A 22,989-nucleotide genomic window follows, 5' to 3' on the forward strand; every position below is an offset into this window, starting at 1 on the left:
CCAGGCCTCTAGTGAATCTGATGAGACAAGAACTCTAGATGTATAACCAGCTTCCCTACTGAGCCTTCTGCATGCCCATGTTGAGAACTGCAGCTTTAGGCAGACAGTTCTTTATCGAATGCTACAGAAATCTCTACATTTCACCATGGCACATACAACACAGTTTCGCCTGTTCAGAAGAAAACATCTGACAATGTACTGTTAAGATATTCAAGAAACAATTACAAGGAGAATATAAAAGTGTTTTATTACACAACATAATAAAGAGCAAATTCATGATTTCCTGAAGTCAATTCCTTGAGGTCTCTTCCTCCATAGACATTACTTATAGGCATAATCCTTTCATTAAAAACTGTGAAAAGAATTGTTCTTTCACAAACAATATTTTTAAAATCATAAATGGAAATATTTCCTTTACAACATAAACAACCAGAAATTTAAAGTAAAAGTAGCGTACAGAGCCACTAAAGTGTGGACCCCTGCAGGAGATTCGCTACAGCAGAAGGCATTCAGGAAGCATGCTGAGGAATTCCAGTGTGGAAACAATAATTCAGCAAAGCAAAGAAGGGGATGGAGAGAAGTTGATCAATGGGTACAAACAGACAGAAGAAATGAGACCTAGGCTTTGATCAATCTAGTAGAGTGACTATAGTTCACAAAAATCTAGTTGATATTTTCAAATACCCAGATAAGAATCATTTGGCTGCCTCCAGAAAAAGAAAAGATACCTGTTTAAGGCAATAAGTATCCCAATTATACTGATTTGACCTTTACACAGTATAGAAATGTATCAGAATATCACGTGTATCCAGAAAATATATACATCTATTATATATCAGTCTTTAAAAATCCACCAACTTTTAAATAATAACTGTGTTGAGTGTGGTGGCTCATGCTTGTAATCCCAGAACTTTTGGAGGCTGAGACAGGACGATTGCCTCAGGCCAGGAGTTCATGACCAGCATGGGCAACATAGTAAGAGCCTGTCTCTACAAAAAATTTAAAAACAAAAAACAAAAAACATTTCTGGGCATGGTGACATACGCCTGTAGTCCTAGGTACTCAGGAGGCTGAGGTGAGAGGATGGCTTGAGCCTAGAAGTTGGAGGCTCCAGTGAGCTGTGATCGTGCCACTGCTCTCCAGCCTGGGCAAAAGAGCAAGACCTCGTCTCTAAAAAATAAAATAAATAAATAAATACTGCATAATGACAAATATATATAAACAAAAGCTATATCTAAAAAATGACAATTGAGAAATTCTACGAGGATTCTTTAGGTATATTAAATGCAGTTTGAGATTTTTGATAGACCCAAGAAATGTCACTGGAGTTACATGCTACCATTCACCTACTCATTCTTTAGTGAGCATGCACTAGGTGTCAGCCCCTGGGAGTCTGATGTGTGACACCTTTCCACCATCACCTGCTCCATCAGGCACCATCTGCTTCCCCTGGGTTACTCCATCAATTCTCCTGAATGCCTTTGATCCTTCCTGCATCCTTGAAGACACTGTTCCCAGAATTATCACCCCCCAAAGCAAATGTATCCTGTTACTCTCCTTCTGAAGGTGCCTTGATGGTGCCCCACGGTCTCCTGGGTCAAATCCAAGTTCTCTGCCTAGCATCGACAAGCTCTGTGCCCTCTGGTCCTCTCCACCCACCTCGCCCAGTGTGCTGCTCCCCAGCATATGCACGCTGGGTTCCACACACGTTTGTCATCACCTCCCGGCTCCAATGCAGGCTACACCCTCAAAATGAACACCCTCCTAAGAGAGGAGCCAGTGACCCCCTCCAGGACTAGCTCAAGGATAATATGACAGGCAGAATCAGGCCCCTCCACCCCAAAAATGTCCACGTCCTAATCCCTGGAACCTATGAATATGTTCCCTTGCATGGCAAAGGGACCTTGCAGATGTGATTAAGATTAAAGACCTTGAGATGGGAGGTTTTCCTGCCTTATCCAAGTGGCCTCATGTCATCACAAAGGTGCTTTAGAAAGGACCACCTTTCCCAGCTGCAGGGAGCCAGAGAGACTGCAGCGTGAGAAGGATCCGGCCTGCCTTTGCTGGCTTTGAAGATGGGGTGGAGGCCGTGAGCCAAGGAATAGGAGTGACCTCTAGAAGCTGGAAAAGGGAAGGAATGGATTCTTCCCTAGAATGTCCAGGAGGAACACGGCTCTGCGAACATGTTGATCTTAGTCTGGTAAGAATGGTGTTGAAATTATGACTTCCAGGGCTGTATGATAACAAATTTGTGTTGTTTTAAGTCACTGACTTTGTGCTAATTTGTCACAACAACAGTGGGAACCGCACTCTTCAGTGCAGCCCTCTCTAATCACTCTTGCCTCCCATAGCCCCTCTCCCCGACCCCCAATTTGGAGGTCCCAAACCACCCATGGCCTGCACTGCCCACTCGACATGGTACCCATTGTTCCACGTCTATCTTAGCTTCCCAACTACAAAACTGTGTCCTACTTAAGTAGAGGGACTTTGTTTGTTTTTAGCTGTTCTTTCACAACCCATTCAGCCCTCAAGAAGGCTGGTCACTAAACACATTTATAAAAGGTTATCTGTTCAATGACACTTGTCAACAAGACGGTATCTGTTATGGACAGAATGTTGGTATCCTCCCCGCCCCCCGCAGGGTCATGTGTTAAAACCCTAATCCCGGCTGAGCGTGGTGGCTCACTCCTGTAATCCCAGCATTTTGGGAGGCCAAGCGGGGCAGATCTCTTGGGGTCAGAAGTTCGAGACCAGCCTGGCCAACTTGATGAAACCCTGTCTCTACGAAAAATACAAAAATTAGCCGGCGTGGTTGCAGGCGCCTGTAATCCCAACTACTTGGGAGGCTGAGGCAGGAGAATTGCTTGAACCAGCCTGGGCAACGAAACGAGATTCCATCTCAAAACAACAACAACAAAAAACCTCTAATCCCAATGTGATGGTATTTGGAGGTGGGGCCTCTGGGAGTAATTAGGTCACGAAAGTGGAGCTCTCATGAATGAGATTAGTGCTTCCTCCCTCTCTTTCCACCACGTGAGACACGATGAGGAGTCGTCTGCAACCTGAAAGAGGGCCCTCCGGTAACCTGGCCACGCTGGCACCTGGGACTTCCAGCCTCTGGAACTGTGAGAAATAAATGTTTGTTGTTGAAGCCATCCTGTCAATGGTAATTTGCAGCTCGCACTAAGACAGTATCCAAGTACTATCATATCGTTTTGGCCCACTAAAATAAAATCAACTCACGATGTCATACATTAGTTATTCATAGTTCTGGTGTCCTAATTCAAAGAGCTGTAACTGTAATAGGGAGACACTTCAGACACATTTATTGCCAACAGCCTATATATCCTTTTTAATTTTAGCTGAAGAAACACAGTTAAGCAGGGAATGTGCAGCCAAACAGTAGGTTCCTTAAGGACAGAGACTATGTCTGTCTTGGCATGACATGTGGAAAGTGGTGGCACTGAACATTCATGGTCAGATGGGTGAATGGTTAGGGGCTACCTAGAGTAAGAACAGTACACACAGAAAAACAGCTGGATCGAATTAAGCAATCACTGGTATTGCTAGGTCTGGGTCTATTATAGTAAATCTATTTGATTAACACTCACTGTTGCTTCTTGTTGGATAATGCTGTTATAATTAGTAGATTTTTCAAAGGCAATGGCATCTCCACTGTGAAGGAACAGAAAACAGAGAAGTAATTTTAGCAAGACACCTGTCTCTGAGCAGAAGCACAAAGTTTCTTTTGCAGCAAGGTTATTTGTTTAGGGGTATAACTTTTATTGAAAAACCCTCTGCCATGTTTCTATCCACGAATGGTAATTATCACAAGCTTGGGCTTTAAAAAATGCATTTCTGTAACTGGGACAACCACGCATTTATTTTTAAAGGTTTCTTTCTTTCAGAAGCAAGAATATGATATCGTCATGGGTAGAATTCGCTCCTGTGGGAAAAGAAAACTCATCATGAACGTGAATTCTTATTACTTTTTTATTTTGGTGCATTTTAAATGATCGATACAGAAATGATAATATCCTCTGAATTGATGGATGTAGAAGAACACCTTTACAGAGCAAAGAAACTGGTAATTAATAACAGAGATGTAAATTTCATTTCACCATGCCTCTTGGATTCATATAAGATAATGGAGAAGTTTATACATAATGGAGAACAGACTGGGTCCTATCTGTGCAGTACGGTGCATTTTTTCTTTAATCATGGGCATTCGAGAAGCTGTGAGCCCAGTTCACTTGCACCAGGGAATGTCCATTCTCAAGATGCCAGAGGTGGTGGTGTCTCCTCCCGCTTCCCCATCACTCAGCTCCAGAGTTATGGCTGAGCCAAGGGCAGACATGACTTTGATGGGTCCATCCACTCCAAGTCAGCACACATCCTCATGCCTGAGGGTTTCAGCTCTACCTGAACATAAAAAAGAGAAGAGGAAGCCAGCAGCCTCTTGCTGTGCTTCTGGAAGCCGGGCAATTGTCATCCAGGTAAGGAGGACCTGGGAGGAGGTGGGAGTCAGAGGGGAGGTAGAGGAAAATGGCTTTCCTTCCAAATAGGATGGTTCTACGTCCTCCCCAGCCTCTTGAAAGCCCCAGGGGCTCTCTTCTGAAGGTTTGGGTCAGTCCATTCTCCAAACCAAGTCATAGAAAACTGGGCAGAATGCTTGATACCCATCTGATAAATGTTTCCACATAATGTTCCATTTCAAAACAGGGCACATAGATTCAGGGTCTGGACACGAACCCACTAGAAAGGCACTCTTCATCTTTTAATAAGAGTTGTTATCAAAATAGAAATTTTACCTCAGACTTTCCAGTGGCTGCAGGACACAGCATCTGTTCAACCTGAAAGGGTATATGGATAAGCCCTGCACACGCACATAGGGTGATGGGCAATGCTAGAGGAGCCAAAGGCAAATAATTTGGAGTGTCTTAGGAATTCCATTTGTCATGTGTTATGGACTGAGTTGCCTTCTCCTCAAATTCCTACGTTGAAGCCCTAGCCCTCTATGTGACTGTATTTGTAAATAAGATCCTTAAGGAGATAATTAAGGTTAAATGAGGTCATAAGAATAGGGCCTTAATCCAATCCAGGACTGGTGTCCTTATAAGAAGACCAGAGAACTTGCTCTCTTTCTCTCTCTCTCCATTTGAACAAAGAAAAGAACATGTGAAGACACAGCGAGAAGGCGGCTGACTGCAAGCCAGGAAGACACCCCTCACCAGAAACCAAATTTTGGGGTACCTTGATCTTGGACTTCCAGCTTCCAGAACTGTGAGAAAATAAATTTCTGTTGCTTAAGCCACCCAGTCGGTGGTATTTTGTTATGACAGCCCAAGAGAATGCATCATATCTCAATGATATCTTAGGTAGGCGTGACAATTATGCAGTTTCTTCAGGTAAAATTTATAAACAGCCCATTGCCACAGATTCTGGGACATTACAGCAACAAAAACAACAAATGATAAATCAAACTTAGAATAAAGAGTAGAATGAAATAAGACAGAAGAAAATATCAGAAGTGAAATTTCACTAAATAAAGGGCTCATAGAAAAGAAATTTAATCAGCAAAATATGGTCATCACTCTTTAGAGATGTCTAAAAATTAGTTGTGAGACTTTCTTCAACTAAATTGGAGGACGGGCAATTTCTCCCCAATTCCGCATTGTGTCAGCATGCTACTCCTAATATGTTTTCTTTGGAAAATGAATGCAAGACCACAATATGAATACACTGAGCTCCATCCATCCATTCATTCATCCATCCATCCATCCAACCAACCATCCATCCATCCATCCATCATCAATCCATCTCTCATTCATTCATCAGTGCCTACTGAATGTCAGGCATTGTGCCAGGCCTTGGTGGATATAGCTGTGATCCAGGGAGACAAGGTCTGTTTTCACAGAGGTTATAGCCTATTGGGGAGGAAAAATGTCACACAAATAATCACTAATCACAAAGATGTTGAGTGAGGGTTATGACAGCTGAAGTGTCGGGTGCTAGGAAAACGTACATCAGGGGGCCATCCTATTCTCTTGTTAGTCCAACAGTGCACATCTCTGTCAATTGGCAGCTTGATGAGCTCAGGAGAGCTGCATTTGTGATCAGTTAGCCTGATCTGGTTGGTGTTCATCACATCACCATATAAGGATAGCTTATTAAACAATTTTGAATGGTGACATTGATCCTCATGGGGCATTCCTATAGATACTCAGAAACAGATATTTCAAAGCTAGAATGTCTGGTTTCAGACTTAAAGGAACGACAAGGAAAACTCTCAACTTTATCACTCATCCCTCTCCCTCCACCCTGACTCTGGGAGCTTTGGACTAATGAGTAACGCTCATTACGACTGAGTAATGTTCTCAATTATTTTGAGTTTCTAAATGATACTCCCAAGTTTCTGCCTCTGTTCAATGCAGAATATGGGCTTAATTCAGCAGCAATCGAAAAGAAGGTGGCATCACCCTCCTCATCTTTATAGGGAAGCCTGAAGGGACGTGCCTGCCATCACCCTCCTCATCTTTATAGGGAAGCCTGAAGGGACGTGCCTCCCATGTAGGGGCCCGTGTATAGCAGGAATCCTCACTGGGAGAGCTATGTTACCTTTTAGCATTTGATTGGGAGACTTTATGTATTAACCTAATGGCGAGAAAGAGAAAATATTTCAACCTTATGGAGAGATGGGGTCATCTATGAAAAAGTCCCCATCTCTACCTGGCCGGACAAAGACATTCATTTGTTCAAACGAATGGCAAGGCTGTCTCTTTCCACCTCTGGAATGCCCTAATTTAAGAGACTGGCTTACAACACAGGTCAACATGTAGGTTTAATGAGATCATATTTATTTTCTAAAATCACCTAGTTTCTGAGGCCTCTGCAAACAAAGAACCACAAAAATATTCAAGTGACAGGGGATTAGGAGGCAATAACATAGTTGGGCTACAAGGCAGGTGAGCAGAGTTGCTGGAGACCAGCAAGTGGGGATTCATGAGGGTCCAAGTTCAGGTCACCAGCACCCTGAGGGTCTGGCAGATTCAGAGGAGTGAACACTGCAGGCATTGCCGGGCTTTCATCTGGCAGGCAAGGCTGGACTAGGCTAGAGAGGGAGGTTGTGGTAGACCAGCGCTCCACCAGGGTGCAGTTCCCCATATGGGGCCACCACCCAAGAGCAGGTGCAGGGAGCGTGAGGCCACAGCAGGCCTGGAGGTGGCCGTTTCAGACAGAAGCCCTGAGTGCCCACCGGGACAGCTTTGTGTCTTTGAGCTCACTGCCCCCTGCGTCATTTCCAGAGTGTGGCTCTGAGTCAGGCCTTTGGGACATTTATCAGGCTGTGATCAAAAGCACAGTCATTGCTAAAATACAGCACCAAGGAAACCACACATAACATCCAGAGCTGGCCTTGTTGTGAAGGAAGGGCTTCCAGTCCAAAAGGCGTCTTCTCCACTTGCTCTCCGAGGCCTGTGATGCTTTAGCAATGCCAAATCACCGAGTTAGAGAAAAACAACAGAGCACAAGGCAGATCGTGACACAGGAGTGACTCCCAGGCGAGTCCGTCCTCAGGTCATTTGCATTCCTTGGGAGCTGCCCCCTTTAGTGACTGCTCCTCAGGGCCCAAGCCAACCCTCACCTAGGATGTTAGGATTTAATAACCACTGGAGGGAAGGGCGGGGTCAGCTGGGGATGGAGGGAGAAGAGCCCAGATGTGGAAGACCGGGGAGGGAGGAGGGCTGAGAATTCCTGCAGCACAATGGAACGGGCCTCCTTGTTCAGCTCTGCAGCTAGCTGGCTATATTGCTTTAAGCAAGTCACATGAAGCGACAGGGCCTCAATTTTGCACCCTGTAAAGGGAAGGATTGGGATTTGGTGACCCCCCCAAGACCTTTTCCAGCTCTCACTGGAACACGGGGACTCAGAGGTCCCCCAGGTCTTACACAATGGTCTGAGGGTTCCTTCTGGGCTTCGTGCAGGGACAATGGAGGAGGGCCTGGTTTCTTCTGGGCACCGGCAAATTGTCCACTTCACTCAGTACAGTGAAGACACAGACTGAGAACCATGTTTTACTTTAATTTTTATGATCAATTTGTCTAAAAAAAGTCAGGCATAGAGAGGACTGAGACACAATTATATAGCACATAACTCATCTTGTTTCTTTAATTTTTCCCATAAAGTCTTTCAAATGTAGTGTTAGCTTAATATGCTTTTTGGCATTAACTTTTTTTAGTCTAACTACAATTTGCATTTACATTCTCAAGTTTTGACATCATTTGTCATTACTCCAGACTTTCATTGACATCATTTTGGCATCATAAATTGCCCTAGCAAATCACTCTAACCAGTGGTGAAACAACTTGAAGCAATTACAAAGGTAAGAGGATAAAAATGCAATAAAACCTAATTCATGTACCATACTTGTTCCGTGTCAGATTTCAGACCAAAGGCGCTTCATCTTCCAATCATTAAAGGTTCTCATTGTAACTCTTCCTCAAAGCACATGAAGTAATTATTTTGGTTTTGATTAAGAGAAGGTATCTTTGACTTGATGAATATTTTTACATATGTTAAAATAGTAAATATATATATTCACATTGAGACATACGTCATTATAATTTTGAAAAACTAATATAATTTTGATTATACTAATAATATTAATCATTAAAATACACTCAGCACTTACTCATCCTAAATGTGTTATTGTTTTACCCTAGTTCTCATGAACACCTGTTAGTAAGGTAGATAAGAATTATCTCCAACTTGCAGATGAAGAAGGACAAACAGAATTCACAGAGCTGGAGACCTCGCTCTGACTTCAGAGTAGAATATTACCTATTCTATGATTCTGTCTTTTAAGATGGAATCACATGTGTGACAAAAAAAATGTACACAAGAAGCAAAAAGTAAGATATCAATTTTTTGAAACTGAAAATTAACAAGAACAATCTTTCTTTAAAATCTGGTCTTCTGTGTGTTGCGGTTTAGTTGTTTTCTGCATTGGGGCCATTATTGTTATATTACTTAACTGTATCCTGACCCATTCGATTTTATGAACAGCTTAACTGCAAAATGATGACCGAGGGGGAGACCTGTGGAAGTGTGGGAAGTATAAGACATCCACGATCACCTTCTTGAGGCAAAACTCAGCCACTGGGGGTCAAGCTTCACTGGCAGACAGCAAATAGCACGTTGCATTGCACGGGCGTCTGTCTGTTGGAGATGGGCAAGTGAGCGATAAAATGATAACAGTTCCCGATGTGAGAGGTATTCTGAGCGGTACCTCCTTTTAAAACCTTTCCCAAGCAAGGAAGGGTGCAGTCTAGGCTGTTATTCTCCACACATGTATTTTAAGCTGCCAGACAGCAACCAGGTAATATATATTTTTTAGCATTAGCAAGTTCTAACCAGCCTTGAAAACCGTAGGGTGGACAAGGCCAAAAAGCGGGTTGCAACTTGGACACCTTATTAGTACCTGAGAGGGAGGTCCTCTGGGGCTCACTGGAGGCCTTGTAGGGGGCCCTGGCCCCAGGAAGACTCAGCCCCGACTCTCAGCCCCTCCAGGGGCCTTGGCTGCACACACAGAAGGAAAACAGCTTCCTGCTTGGGGCTGGAGACACCCCTCTGAAAGAAGCACTGGTGTCTGACATCACCAGGCTGTGGTACCACCGCCGCCGGCTCCCTGTGAACCCGCTCGCCGCCAGCGCGGTGCAGCCTGGAAGACGAACCTCTCCCTCTTCTGCTCTGCCGTCTGCACAGCCGCTGTGGACCCGAGGCCCTGCATTCCCTAGGCTCAGGCCCGCCAGGCAGCCCCCTGAGCTCATGGCTGGCAAAAGAACAAAGGCGTGGAAGAACAAAGGCACGGCGTGCTGAAGGCACAGTTTTAGAGGCTTTTTAAAGGCCTTTAATAAGCCGAGTTGAAAAAGCTGACATGGTGAGAGAGGAAAGTGTGTGTGTTTCGGGAGGGATGAGGGCGAGGCTTAGTTTCCACATATCCCCAAGGGAAACCTGAGCCTCCCAATGGCTGATTGCAGACTTTACATGACATAGAATGGGGATTCATGTTTGGAAAATGACAACAAATTTATCCTTGAAACAAAACCCAGGGATTTTGCCTAAGAGGTAGAGAATAAAGGTTAATTACAAAGAGCTGTTTCTCCAGATGTGATATAATGCACGCACATATACACACGTACTCACACATACACACACACATTCTCCACTCCCCTGTTCCCCTAGACAATAATAAAATATTTTATACTTTGGCTTGGATTCTTCCATGAATTTCTGAGTCAGCAATTATACCCAGGTCCAAGCCTCAATCTGGTTGCCAACTAAACGGGATTGGAATCTGGGGAGGCCATTCTGCCCTGATAGGGGAGCAGGAAGGGAGGGGGAATGTGCTGGACTTTGTGAGGTGGTCTTGTTCATATGGCACACATTGCACATTTATGGTCATTTTCATTTAAAAAAATAGCCTCAAGCTGTTCATTTGTTTTAAAAATCAAACCTTGGTCTCTCCTTGGTGAGGACGGATGCTGCCTCTGCGTTTTTCAGCACGATTCACCACAATTCCCATCCCACCCCAGTGAAAACGAACGCCCCCACCCGCTGCTCAGCCATCTCTCCAGGTGTCCAGTTAAGTGGACCACCAGCGCCCTGGTTCCCGGCTCTGTCACGACCCCCCTGCTGCATCTGTGGGCACCCTCTTCTCCCCTCCCCAGCAGACGGGTGTGGAGGGAGAAGCGGGATGTGCAGGTTCAGGGACCTGGGAATCAGAATTTCTAAATTTACAGGGCTTAGGGGGCAATATAGAAGCAATAGGGAGGAGATAAGGGCTTATCTTGAGACTACATTTATTTTAATTAGATTCTATGCTTCTTTGGAGTACTTGGTGGTAGTGAGAGAAGTCGCCCCTTTGCTACAATCCTGGTTCATGGCCAAATCTCTCTACGACAATGCTCTTATTGGTGTTTCCATTCCTTTCCTTAACACGAGGTCCAGAAAGAAGAGATAAAGACAATTGAGATGCCCTTGAACAGCCTGTGCACAGCTCAGTGACGCTGAGAACTGATTTGGGAGAGCTGGTATGTTCTACTCTAAGATGGTCCTAGCAAGGCGTGCTCTTTTTAACCACCCTCACCCCCAACCAAAATGAAATTCCAGTTCCTCTCTTAGGCAAATACTAGTAGCAGAGTTTTTGTAAATCACTCCTCAATTGCTGCACACATAGAGAAATGGCTGCTTCACCCAGGCATAAAACATTGGGGAAAGACCAACATACTCATCGTAGGTTTGCTAGAGAGCTCGCTTCTGGGTTTTAAACACAATAGAGATCGCATTCGTAAAAGTCGTGTGTGAGAACGCACCCTGAGCACACACAGCTGCACACCATGGGGACTGACCACCTCCAGGTGGGCAGCGCTCTGGTCCCCTGTTGGCCGCTGACCTCCTTCTGCTAAGGAGCCCTGCTCTGGTTGTGTTAAAGGCAACGATGCCTGTGCTTCCAGAGGAAAAGCAACTGTGTGCACAGATGAAAATGCCAGGAGAGTGCTTTGAAAGAAAGGAAGGAGTCGCACTCCAACCATGAGAAGAGAGAATGGGTGTCAGCAGAAGAAACCCTGAGACCTCGGACCCTCCAAGAAATGGGCAGGAAAGGGCTGTGGGATACTTCATGGGGACTATCATGATGTCTTTTCCTGAATTATAGGATTCTCCTTGATTTATTATTTTTAATTGAAATTCTTATGAAGATAATTGTAGATTTACATGCAGTTGTAAGAAATAATTCAGGCTGGGTGCAGTGGCTCACGCCTGTAATCTCAGCACTTTGGGAGGTTGAGGCAGGAGCACCACTTAAGCCCAGGAGTTGCCCAGCCTGGGCAACACAGTAAGACCTGTCTCTTACAAAAAAAATAAAAATAATTAGCCAAGTGCAGTGACTCCCAACTGTCGCCAGCTACTTGGGAGACTGAGGCAGGAGGATCCCTTGAGGCCAGGAGTTCAAGACCAGTGTGGACAACACAACAAGACCCTGTCTCTACAAAAAAACAAAACAAAAAAATAGCCAGGTATGATGGTGCCTGCCTGTGATCTCAGCTACTCAGGAGGCTGAGGCGGGAGGATCATTTGAGCCTAGGCGGTCAAGGCTGCAGTGAGCCATGATCATGCCACGTGACCACACTCCAGCCTGGGCAACAGGTGTTTCAAAAAAAAGAAAAGAAAAAGAGGAAAAAAAAAGAGAAAGGAAGAGAAAAGAAAAGAAAGAAGGAAGGAAGGAAAGAAATAATTCAGAGAGATCTCTTTTACACCCTGTTTAGTTTCCCCCGATGGTTACATTTTACAAAAACTGTGGTATAATATCACAACCCAGATACTGACGTTGATACACTCTGCTGATCTTAAATTTCCCAAGTTTTACTTAAACTCATTTGTGTGTATATTTATTTCTACACAATTGTATCACCTGTGCAGGTTCATGTATCCACCACCACAAACAACCACATTCATCTCTTTCTTCCCCCACCCCTATGTCATTTCAAAATCTTTTATAAATGGACTCATATGCTATATAACTTTTTGGGATTGGAGTTTTTTCCACTCAGCAAAATTCCCTGGAGATTCATTCAAGTTGTGTGTCAATAGTTTGTTCCTTTTTTTTAATTTTAATTTTTGTGGGTACATAGTAGGTGTATATATTTATGGAGTTCATAAGATATTTTGATATAGGCAATGTGTAATAATCACATTGGGATAAATGGGGTATCGATCACTTCAAGCATTTATCATTTGTGTTACAAACAATACCATTATACTTTTATTTTTTAATATACAATTAAATTATTATTGACTATCATCAGCTGTTGTGCTAGTGCATATTAGATCTTATTCATTATGTATGTTGTTGCAAATGACAGGATCTCATTCTATTTTACAGCTGAATAGTACTCTACTGTGTATATGTACCACATTTTCTTTATCCATTCATCAGTTGACGGACACTTAGATTGCTTCCAAATAATAGTTTATACCTCTTTATTGTTGAGTAGTGTTCCACAGTATGGATGGATCATAGTTTATTTACAGTCACCTAATGAAGGACATCTAGGCTGATTCCAGTTTTGGGCTATTACACATAAACTTGCTATGAATGTTTGTATGCAAGTTTCTGTGTGGATATAAGTTCTCATGCCTCTGGAATAAATGCCCAAGGTGCAGTTGCTGGTTTGGGTGGTAAATTGTATGTTTGGTTTAATAAGAAACTGCCAAACTGTATTTCAGAGTGGCTAGACCATTTTACCTTCCCATTGTGTGAGTGACCTAGCTTCTCTACATCCTTGCTGGCACTGGGTGCTGTCACTACTTTTTATTTTAGTCAATCTGGTAGGTGTGTAGTGACATCTCATTGTGGTTTTATGTTTTATTTCTTTCTTTCTTTTTGAGACGGAGTTTCGCTCTTGTTGCCCAGGCTGGAGTGCAATGGCGTAATCTTGGCTCACTGCAACTTCCTCCTCCTGGGTTCAAGCGATTCTCCTGGCTCAGCCTCCAGAGTAGCTGGGATTACAGGCGCCTGCCACCATGCCAGGCTAATTTTTTATATTTTTAGTAGAGACAGGGTTTCACTATGTTGGTCAGGCTGGTCTTGAACTCCTGACCTCAGGTGATCCGCCTGCCTCAGTCTCCCAAAGTGCTGGGATTACAGGTGTGAGCCACCATGCCCGGCCTCATTGCGGTTTTAATTTGTATTTCCACACTGACTAATGGACTGAGTGTCCCTTCATGTGCTTATTTACAATTGCTTTATCGTATGTTTATGTCTTTTGCCCATTTTCTAATTGGATTGTTTGTTTCTTTTACTGTTGACTTTTGAGCCTTCTTTCTATATTCTAGATACTAGTCCTTGGTCAGTTATGTGGTTTGCAAATGTTTTCTTCCCATTTGTAGCTTGTCTTTCCCTCCTCTTCGCATGGGCTTTCTAAGAGCAAAAGTTTTGATTTTGATGTGGTCCAACTTTACATTTTCTTTTTGTGGATCATACTTCTGGTGTCTGGTCTGAGACCTTTTGTGTGCAAGTCCCAGTGATTTTGTCCAAGGTTTTTAAAGTTTAATATTATGTTTTAAATTTAAGTCTACGATCCATTTTGAGTTAATTTTCATATACATTATGAAGATTAGATTGAGGTTCATTTTTTTTTTTTTTTGCCTGTGGGTTTCTAATTGTTCCAGCACCATTTGTTGAAAAGCAGCCCCTTTCATGGAATTAATTTTGTACCTTTGTCAAAAATCAGTGGAACATATTTGAGTAGGTTGTTTTTTTTTTTTGAGATGGAGTTTCACTTTTGTCACCCAGGCTGGAGTTCAATGGCACAATCTTGGCTTACTGCAACCTCCACCTCCTTGGTTCAAGCAATTCTCCTGTCGGCCTCCCGACATGCTAGAATTACAGGTGTGAGCCACCGCGCATAGCCGAGCAGATCTATTTCTGTATCCTCCACTCAGTTCCAGTGATCTGTGTGTCCATGCCGTCACCAATACCACACCATCCTGATTGCTGTGGCTATACGGTGAGCCTTAATATAAGGGAGAGTGTTCTTCTCCCATTTTATTCCTTTTCATCAAGTTTGTTTGAGCAATTTGCTTTTCCATATAACTTTTTAGAAGACGCTTGTCTATGTCTACAAGAAAATCTTGCTGGGATTTAAAAAAAAACTCATTGAGAGATAATTCATATACCATACAATTCACCCGTTTAAAGAGTCCAAGTCAATGTTTTTTTTAAAGCATATCCACAGGGTTATGCAGCTGTGCAGAAAAGAGATAACACTGCAGGCCTGAGACTGCTCTCGTAGAAAGCTCTGCTGCCAAGTTTGGCCCTCGGCTAGGGTCTGGGAACTTGGCTCTTGGAGTGTTCCCAGTCAACCGTTAGCTGATAAGAGTGGCTCCCTGTGCCTAGAATGTACAAACAATATGGTTTATGCTGAACACCTGCTTTCCTTTTAGGAGTCTATAATGTTGGCATGTGCTAGACATAGGGTGCTTATGTGACCAGCTTTCAATAAAAACTTTGGGTGCCGAGTCGCTAACGGGCTTCCCTGGGAAGAAACCTCAAACACATGTTGCTGCATTTCATTGCTGGGGGAGGAGTGAACTTTGTATGATCCCTCATGGGGGAGGGGAGAGCACACAGGAAGCCTCACAAGGGTTCCACCAGACTCTGCCTCTTTTTCCATCATGATCCTGGGTATCTTTACAGTGTCACTGTCATAAATCTTAGCCATGCGTACAATTAAATGCTAAGTCCTGTGAGTCCTTCTACTGGATCTCTGCAAGTGGAGGTGGTCCTGGAGATCCCTAGCGCAGTGGTGAGATTTGCTAGAATAACCTGAATTCACTGAAGTACGGCTCCAGCGTTACTCGAGAAAAAGAAAGGGCAGTTTGATTGTTCAGTGTGCACACATTTAGGATGGTTATGTCTTCCTGGGGGATTGATCCTTTTATCATTATATAAGGTCCTTGTTATGGTTTGAATATTTGTCCCCTCTGAAACCCATGTTGAAATTTTTTTTTTTTTTTTTTTTTTTGAGACAGAGTCTTGCTCTGTCGCCCAGGCTGGAGTGCAGTGGCACGATCTTGGCTCACTGCAAGCTCTGCCTCCCAGGTTCATGACATTCTCCTGCCTCAGCCTCCCGAGTAGCTGGGACTACAGGCGCCCGCCACCACGGCCGGCTAATTTTGTTTTTGTATTTTTAGTAGAGACGGGGTTTCACCGTGTTAGCCAGGATGGTCTTGATCTTCTGACCTCATGATCCGCCTGCCTCGGCCTTCCAAAGTGCTGGGATTACAGGCGTGAGCCACCGCGCCCAGCCCTTGTGTTGAAATTTAATCCTCAATGTGGCAGTATTGACAAGTGAGGCCTTTAAGAGGTAGGTGATTTGGTCTTGAGGGCCCTGCCCTTAAGAATTCATGGATTCATGGATTAATGGGTTATCATGGGAATGAGACTGGTGGCTTTGTAAAAGAGGAAGAGACCTGAGCCAGCACACTCAGCCCCCTTGCCATGTGATGTCCTGGGCCACCTCGGGACTCTGTAGAGGGTCCCTGTTAGCAAGAAGGCCCTCACCGGATGTGGCCCCTTGAACTTAGACTTCTCAGCCTTCATAACTGTAAGAAATAAATTCATTTTCCTCATAAATTACCTAGTTTCAGCTATCCTGTTATAAGCAACAGAAAATGGACTAAGTCAGTCCCTTTTTGTCCCTAGTAATTTTCTTTGCTCTGAAGTCTGCTTTATTAGATATGAACATAGCCACTCCTGCTATCTGTGGATTAATGTTTGCATGTTACATCTTTTCCATCCATTTACTTTCAACCTGCCTATGTCACTGAATTTGAAGTGAGTTTCTTGGCAACAGTACATACTTGAGTCATTTTTTTCTTTTTAAATTCACTCTGCCAGTCTTGTCTTTTGGCTGATTATATAAGATAATTTACATTTAAGGGAATTCTTGGTATGTTAGCACTTAAGTCTGCCATTTTATTACTTGTTTTCTATTTCCTTTGGTTCTTACTCTTCTATTTCTCTTTTCTTGCCTTTCTGAGGATTAAACAGCGTTGAGGACTCTATCTTGATTTAATTGTAGTATTTTTGAGTACATCTCTTGGTATAGTTCTCATAGTGGTCACATGAGTATTACAATAGACACGTGTGACTCACCACAGTCTGTTGTTGGTGATGTTTCACCACTTTGAGTGAGCTGTGGAAATCTTTTTTCCATTTAGGCCTCTCTACCTTCCCCACTTTTAAATATCATTGTCTCAAGTACCAGATGGAGGCCTGATTTTTGTTTCATCAAACATGATTCATAGAACTTGTGATGCAAAGGACAGTGTATTGTATGTATCCCATATTTCTGCTCTTCCCATTGTTTTTTCTCTTCTGATACTCCAACATTCCTTCTATTATCATTTCCTTTCTCTTTGAAAAACTTTCTTTAGCTGATCTCTAAGGGTGAGTCAGCTAGTGGCAAATTTTTTTGGTTTTTCTTTGCCTGGGAATATTTTTATTTCCCTTTCATTCCTGAAAATAAATTTGCTGGATGTAGAAATTGTGGTTGACAGTTCTTATCTCAGCCCTTGAAACCTTTTGTGCCACTTCCTTCTGGCTTTCTTGGTGGTTTCAATGATAAATGTGTTGCCATTCAAATCACTGTTATAGGTAATGTGTTATTTTTCTGCCTGCTTCCAGGGTTTTTTTTTTCCTTTGTTTTTTGTTTTCAAAAGCTTAATTTTCAGAGCCTTTGTGGTGTTGTTTCAGCCTGCTCGGTTTATCTGGTGCCTCTGGGCCTCCCACTGGTTCCTGCTGGTGCTACCTGAGGAGGGAGAAGGGTTTCCCCAGGCTAGACCTTGGGACTTCTCTCCATGAGGGAGGTGCTCCTCCTACTGATGCTCCTGGCGGCCTCTGGGGAGCGGAAGAGTGTCAGTCAGGCTGCAGAACAAAGAGGCTTCCTGGACCAAGAGGCTTGTTGAAGCTGGGTCTCTCTAGGCAGATCGGCTCACACCCTCAGTATCTCTTGGTAGAAAGGGGGTGTCTCAGACCCAGGAAGGAAGGAGAGTATTTTCTCTATTAACCACCCCCAAAATTATTTTGCCTGATATTATTAGAGCAACTCAAGGAAGGAAGAATGAATCTACCTGGGTTGCCTTCTCTTCCTACGTCAGGCTTGGGAAACATTGAGTCTGGGTTTCAGGGTGCAGGGCGGGGGATGCAAGATGCTCTGCTGCAGTGCTGATTGTACAGTCCTGGGTCCCAAACCAGCTCACTCTCTTATCACCACCTTTCGGAGTTTTCCTTTGGTTGCCTCTTGCATTATTTCCAGGGTTTACAGTTGTGCTTAGTGTGGAGGGACATGGAGAAATAGGTTCATCTTGTCCCAACCAGAAGTCTCCACCATCGTATTTTGACTGATCATATTTTGAAGTATTAGGCACAATCATATAATCAAGCATTCCACTCACTAGTAATATTGGTTCCTAATGTATATATGGTTTGTTTTCAAAAAGTATCTGTGGTAGCTTGTATTACAAATCATGTACAGGGAACAAGGTGGTGTAGATTCACCTTCCTTTCCTGCATCTAATACAACTACATATTTGGAAATTATTCTACAGACAAGGATAGAAGAGCTCTGAAAGCTGGAAAGAAGAAGGTAGACTGGGTAGAGATGACAGAAGTAGAGAAATGACAATGTGGTGGGTTCCCTGGGTTTTCTTTTTGTCTTCCACACACCCCTGGACTGAGCACTGGAGAAATGTGCAACACAGTCTGTTACGTCAATAGGCGTAGGCATAAAATCCAAAGAAAAGCCTGCACTCTGGCCAAAGGACTAGGAAAGGGAAGGGAAGTCCAGTGGAGACCTAGTAGGGGGCTGCAACCCTCTTTCCACAACCAGGGCATGGACTGGTGACCCATCTGCCCACAGTAGCAGCTTCAGAGTTCTGGTAGACTGACCTCCACGCTCCATACACCCACACCCAGAGCACTGGCAGTCCGGATCAGGATCAGCCTGCCTGCCAGTGCTCTGGGTATGTGTATGTAGGGTCACTACTGTCCACCTGCATGCACAGTAGTGAAGCCGTGGGTCAATTCAATGCCCATTCCACATGTGGAGCACTGAAATGGCAGGTCATGCTCCCCACATGACAACACTGGCAGAGCCTGATGCCTCCCTCCTTACACCAAGGGGCATAAGGAGACCCAGGCCCAGCCACTCTGGCTCTCCCCACTCTCCACAGAAAGTGGCCCATGGAAGTGGGTTGAGCCCCTGCAGGTGGCACCAGTAGGGATTAATCAGAAGTCTCAGCAGTGCCAGAAGAATGAAGCAGACAAGAATAGCATGCAAAGGCTCAGGAAACTGAGCTGGCATTGGACCCACAGCCTATAAAAGTAGGCCAGAACCTACACATTAAACCTAAACAGGGCGACTGCCTTCTGTCTAAAACAGAAGATTTAAATAGGATCAAGAGTCTCCTAACATAACCAAAATACCCAGGATACAATGCAAACTCACCCATAATCCCAAAGACCAGGTAAGTCACCATTTGAATGAGAAAAGACAATCAACTGATGCCAAGACTGAGGCGAATCAGATGTTGAATTATCTGACAAGGATTTTCAAGCAGTCATTATAAAAATGCTCCAACAAATAATTGTGAATTCTCTTGAAACAAATGAAAAAATTGAAAACCTCAGCAAAGTCATATAAGTCATACAAAAGAATCAAGTGGAAATTATGCAACTGAAAAATACAATAACTAGAGTAAAAATAATATATGAATAACATGAAAAAATCATGCAGACATGATAAAATAAATATATCAAAGTACAGATCAATATGCTTAGGAGCCCTACTGAATGTTTACTGTGTGCCAGATGCTGCACTAAGCATTTTCCCTGTATTAATTAATGTAATCTCACAACAGTCCCATGAAGTAGATACTGTTATCCTTAATTAATGGATGAGGAAACTGAGACACAGAGAGATTGAGTGACCTGCCTAAGATCACACAGCTTACTAGTGGTAGAGCCAGGCAGTCTGTTCCAGTCTCTGCTCTTATCCACATGTAGTATTGCATAGTGTGCTGCTGCCTCTTGGGAGAATTAAAATTATTTAAGTCATTCATCTCAATGGGCTGTTTCTTCCAGGGCTGCCTCAAAAGCCTCTCCCTAGTCTCTCTAACCTCTACCTCACCTCTGTGTTCAGGTTCCTCTCCTCCCTCTGCTCACCCATTGAAGTCCACCCTCAACTTTCTTGCTCCTTGAACTAATCTCTGCCTCAGGCCTTTTGCACAGCCCTTTCCTCTGCCTGGAATGCTTGTTCCAGATCTTCACTTGGCTCCTTGACTGGCACTCTGTTCAAATGGTATTGTCTCGGGGAGGCCGCTCCATGGCTCCACTGTATTGTCTTCAGGCCACATCTCACGATTGTTCCTTTTTTTTTGAGACAGGGTCTTGCTCTGTAGCACAGGCTGGAGTGCAGTGGCGTGATCATAGCTCACTGCAGCCTTGACCTCCCGGGCTCATGTTACTCTCCCACCTCAGCTTCCTGAATAGCTGGGACCACAAGTGCACCACCATGCCCAGCTAATATTTATATATAAATATATATTAAATATAACACTTTTAATTTTATATTTTTTGAAGAGATGAGGGTCTTGCTTTATTGCCCAGGCTGGTCTCGAACTCCTGAACTCAAACAATCTGCCCATGTTGGCCTCCCAAAGTGCTGGGATTACAGGCAGGAGCCACTATGCCTGGTCTATTGTCCTTTTTTATTCTTTTTTCCTAACTAAGCTAATAAAAGGAGAGACCTTGTTTATCTTGTTCACTGCTATATCACCAGTAGCTAGAACAGGCCTGACTTATTGTAGGAACTCAAATGAATGAACAAATAAGTAAATGGCAGACGAGTTATAGAGTTTTCATTACCTGAAAACCAGAGAGATAAACTTATTTATTTTGAGACCTAATTTTTAAGAGGAATTTGTCACACAGGTCCTTATATAATAAAATAGACACTTTTCATCAGTACAGCTCATTAACAACAGTGTACCATTTCTTACACTTGTGCTTTCTAAAATACACTTTTAGTATGTTCTGAACGTGGCATTGGCAGTGAAGTTATCCTTAAATCTTAATGCTTTAAAAAAAAAAATCTCTTAGTTGGCCAAGACTTTAAAGTTGATCTATTACTTTTGTTTGTTTTGGTTTTTTGTTATTCTTTTTGAGATGGTATCTCACTCTGTCTCCCAGGCTGGAGTGCAGTGGCGCGATCTCGGCTCATTGCAGCCTCCACCTCCCAGGTTCAAGCGATTCTGCTGCCTCAGCCTCCCAAGTAGCTGGGACTACAGGCACGTGCCACCACATCTGGCTAATTTTTGTATTTGTGGTAGAGATGGGGCTTCAGTATGTTGGCCAGGCTGGTCTCGATCTCCTGACCTCGTGATCCACTCGCCTTGGCCTCCCAAAGTGCTGGGATTACAGGCCTGAGCCACTGCTCCCGGCCAAGTTGATCAATTATTAAGTATATGCTGAGCATAGAGTACATGAAAAGCACCTGTTGCTGGGCTTATCTCATGACCAGCCGATGTCACTCTTGCCTTTATCTTTGTCCTCTAGCAGTCCTCCTCTTCCTCACCGATGATAAAGCCTATCTTCCTTCCCCAACAAAGGCCACTCCTAGCCCCTCTCTCTGTGACATCGGAAACAAACAGAGTCCCCGGGACGCTAATGGTCTCTCCCCTCTGAGTGCCGAGTGCCTGCCTAGTTACTTGTTTTCCTGGAGCGTGCAGGGCTCTCCAAATTGTCTGTTAGTTAACTGACTGCTAGGTGCCAGGGGTTGGGGGTGGGTGGGCACACAATGGAATGCAGGATCTACACCCAGCCTTTCAGGAGCCTACAGATCAGCAAGTGAGAGAACAAATTCGCACCAGGGACGTTCTAACAGTCACTAAAATAAATCTCTCATTATAGCTATTCCTTTTCCTAGCTTCTCTATTTTTGCCAATGTCACTTTTCCATCCCTGTGACTAAGAGATGAATAAGAGATGTAAGAGGAAGAGCTGGTTTGGCGCAGAACACAGTGACTTTATTTGAGGTTGAGTTTGAGGTTTAGGTGGGACAGGCTTGACTGAATCATCTCTGCTCCCTTCTACTACACTGACTCAACCAACTGCCGGATCCTGAAGACCCTGCCTCTAAGAGGTCTCTCAGACCTGCCTCCTGTCTGATTCCAGTGCAAATCTGAACAACGGCAGCAGCCCTGGGGCCATCTCCAGGCTCGTCACCCTCTCCTTTCCCAACTATTCTTCTTAAACCGCAATGCTGAATTTTCAGTTCTCCAATAGCTATTTCAGTGCCCACTCTGGGAATATGTCCTTGTTCCTGCAGCTGTAACAAAATACCTTAGACTGGGTACTTTATAAACAAAAGAAGTTTATTTCTCACAGTTCTGGAGGCTGGGAAGTCCAAGATCATGGTGCAGGCAGATTTGGTGTCTGGTAAAAGTTTGCTCTTCGCTTCTTCTTCTTCTTTTTTAACATACTAATTGTATACATTTATGGGGTACATGTGATACTGTGATACATGCATCAGGGTGTTTAGCATATCTGTTACCTTAAACACTTATTATTTCTTTGTGTTGGGAACATTTCAAATCTTCTAGATATTTTGAAATACATAATATATCATTAACTATAGTCACCCCACTGGGCTATCAAATACTAGAACTTATTCCTTCTGTTTAACCATATGTTGATATCCATTAACCATTAACCCATCTTTCATTCCTCCCTATTCTCTCCAGCCTCTAGTAACCACTATTCTACTCTTTGCCTCCACAAGATAAACTTATTTTAGCTCTCTCCTATGAGTGAGAACACGCAATATTTGTCTTTCGTGTCTGGCTTATTTAACTTAACATAACAACCTCCAGTTCTTGCTCTTGGCTTCTAAGATGGTACCTTGTTGCTACATCCTCACATGGCAGAAGGCAGAAGGATGACAGAGATGAACACTGTGCCCTCACATGGCAGAAGAGACGAAAGGGCCAGCTAGCTCTCTGAAGCCTCTTTTACAAGGTTATTAATCCCATTCATGAGGGTGGAGCCTTCATGGCCTAATCATCTTGGAAAGGCCCCACCTCTTAATATTGTTGCATTGGGGATCAGGTTCAATGTGAATTTTGGAAGGACACAAACATTCAAACCACAGCAGGACAGAAACAAACAAAGCTCCATGGTTTCTGCCCTTGTGGATATTCCACCCTATTTCTCAAAGGAAGCCTCCAAAGGACTTGTGGACACCCCCCACTGCCCAGCCTGGTAATCTAGTCCCCCTGAACTTCCCTCCAGATTCATCTTCTTCTACTAGAGCTCCATGCATGCCTGTACAGGACGAAGCCCATGCCTTCATGTACCTTTATCTTTGCT

General features: G+C 43.7%; 1 protein-coding gene across 10 annotated transcripts in view; it reads right to left on the bottom strand.

Annotated features, from left to right (window-relative positions):
• The window catches only part of RFX8 (regulatory factor X8), a 77,816-nt gene that overhangs the window by 27,966 nt on the left and 26,861 nt on the right, over window positions 1–22,989 (bottom strand). For 6 of the 10 annotated variants that reach the window (XM_063695626.1, XM_055378422.2, XM_031008114.3 and 3 more), the window contains one exon: window positions 3,612–3,675. The exons of 3 other annotated variants lie outside the window; for them this stretch is intronic. In XM_063695626.1, the coding sequence (XP_063551696.1) occupies window positions 3,612–3,675 (64 nt within the window). Of the gene's footprint in view, window positions 1–1,044; window positions 2,588–3,611; window positions 3,676–22,989 lie in introns of those variants that run through there. One more of the 10 variants, XM_063695630.1, reaches the window with a different exon arrangement.

Source organism: Gorilla gorilla, chromosome 12, assembly GCF_029281585.2.
Source record: "Gorilla gorilla gorilla isolate KB3781 chromosome 12, NHGRI_mGorGor1-v2.1_pri, whole genome shotgun sequence".
Lineage (NCBI taxonomy): Eukaryota > Metazoa > Chordata > Mammalia > Primates > Hominidae > Gorilla > Gorilla gorilla.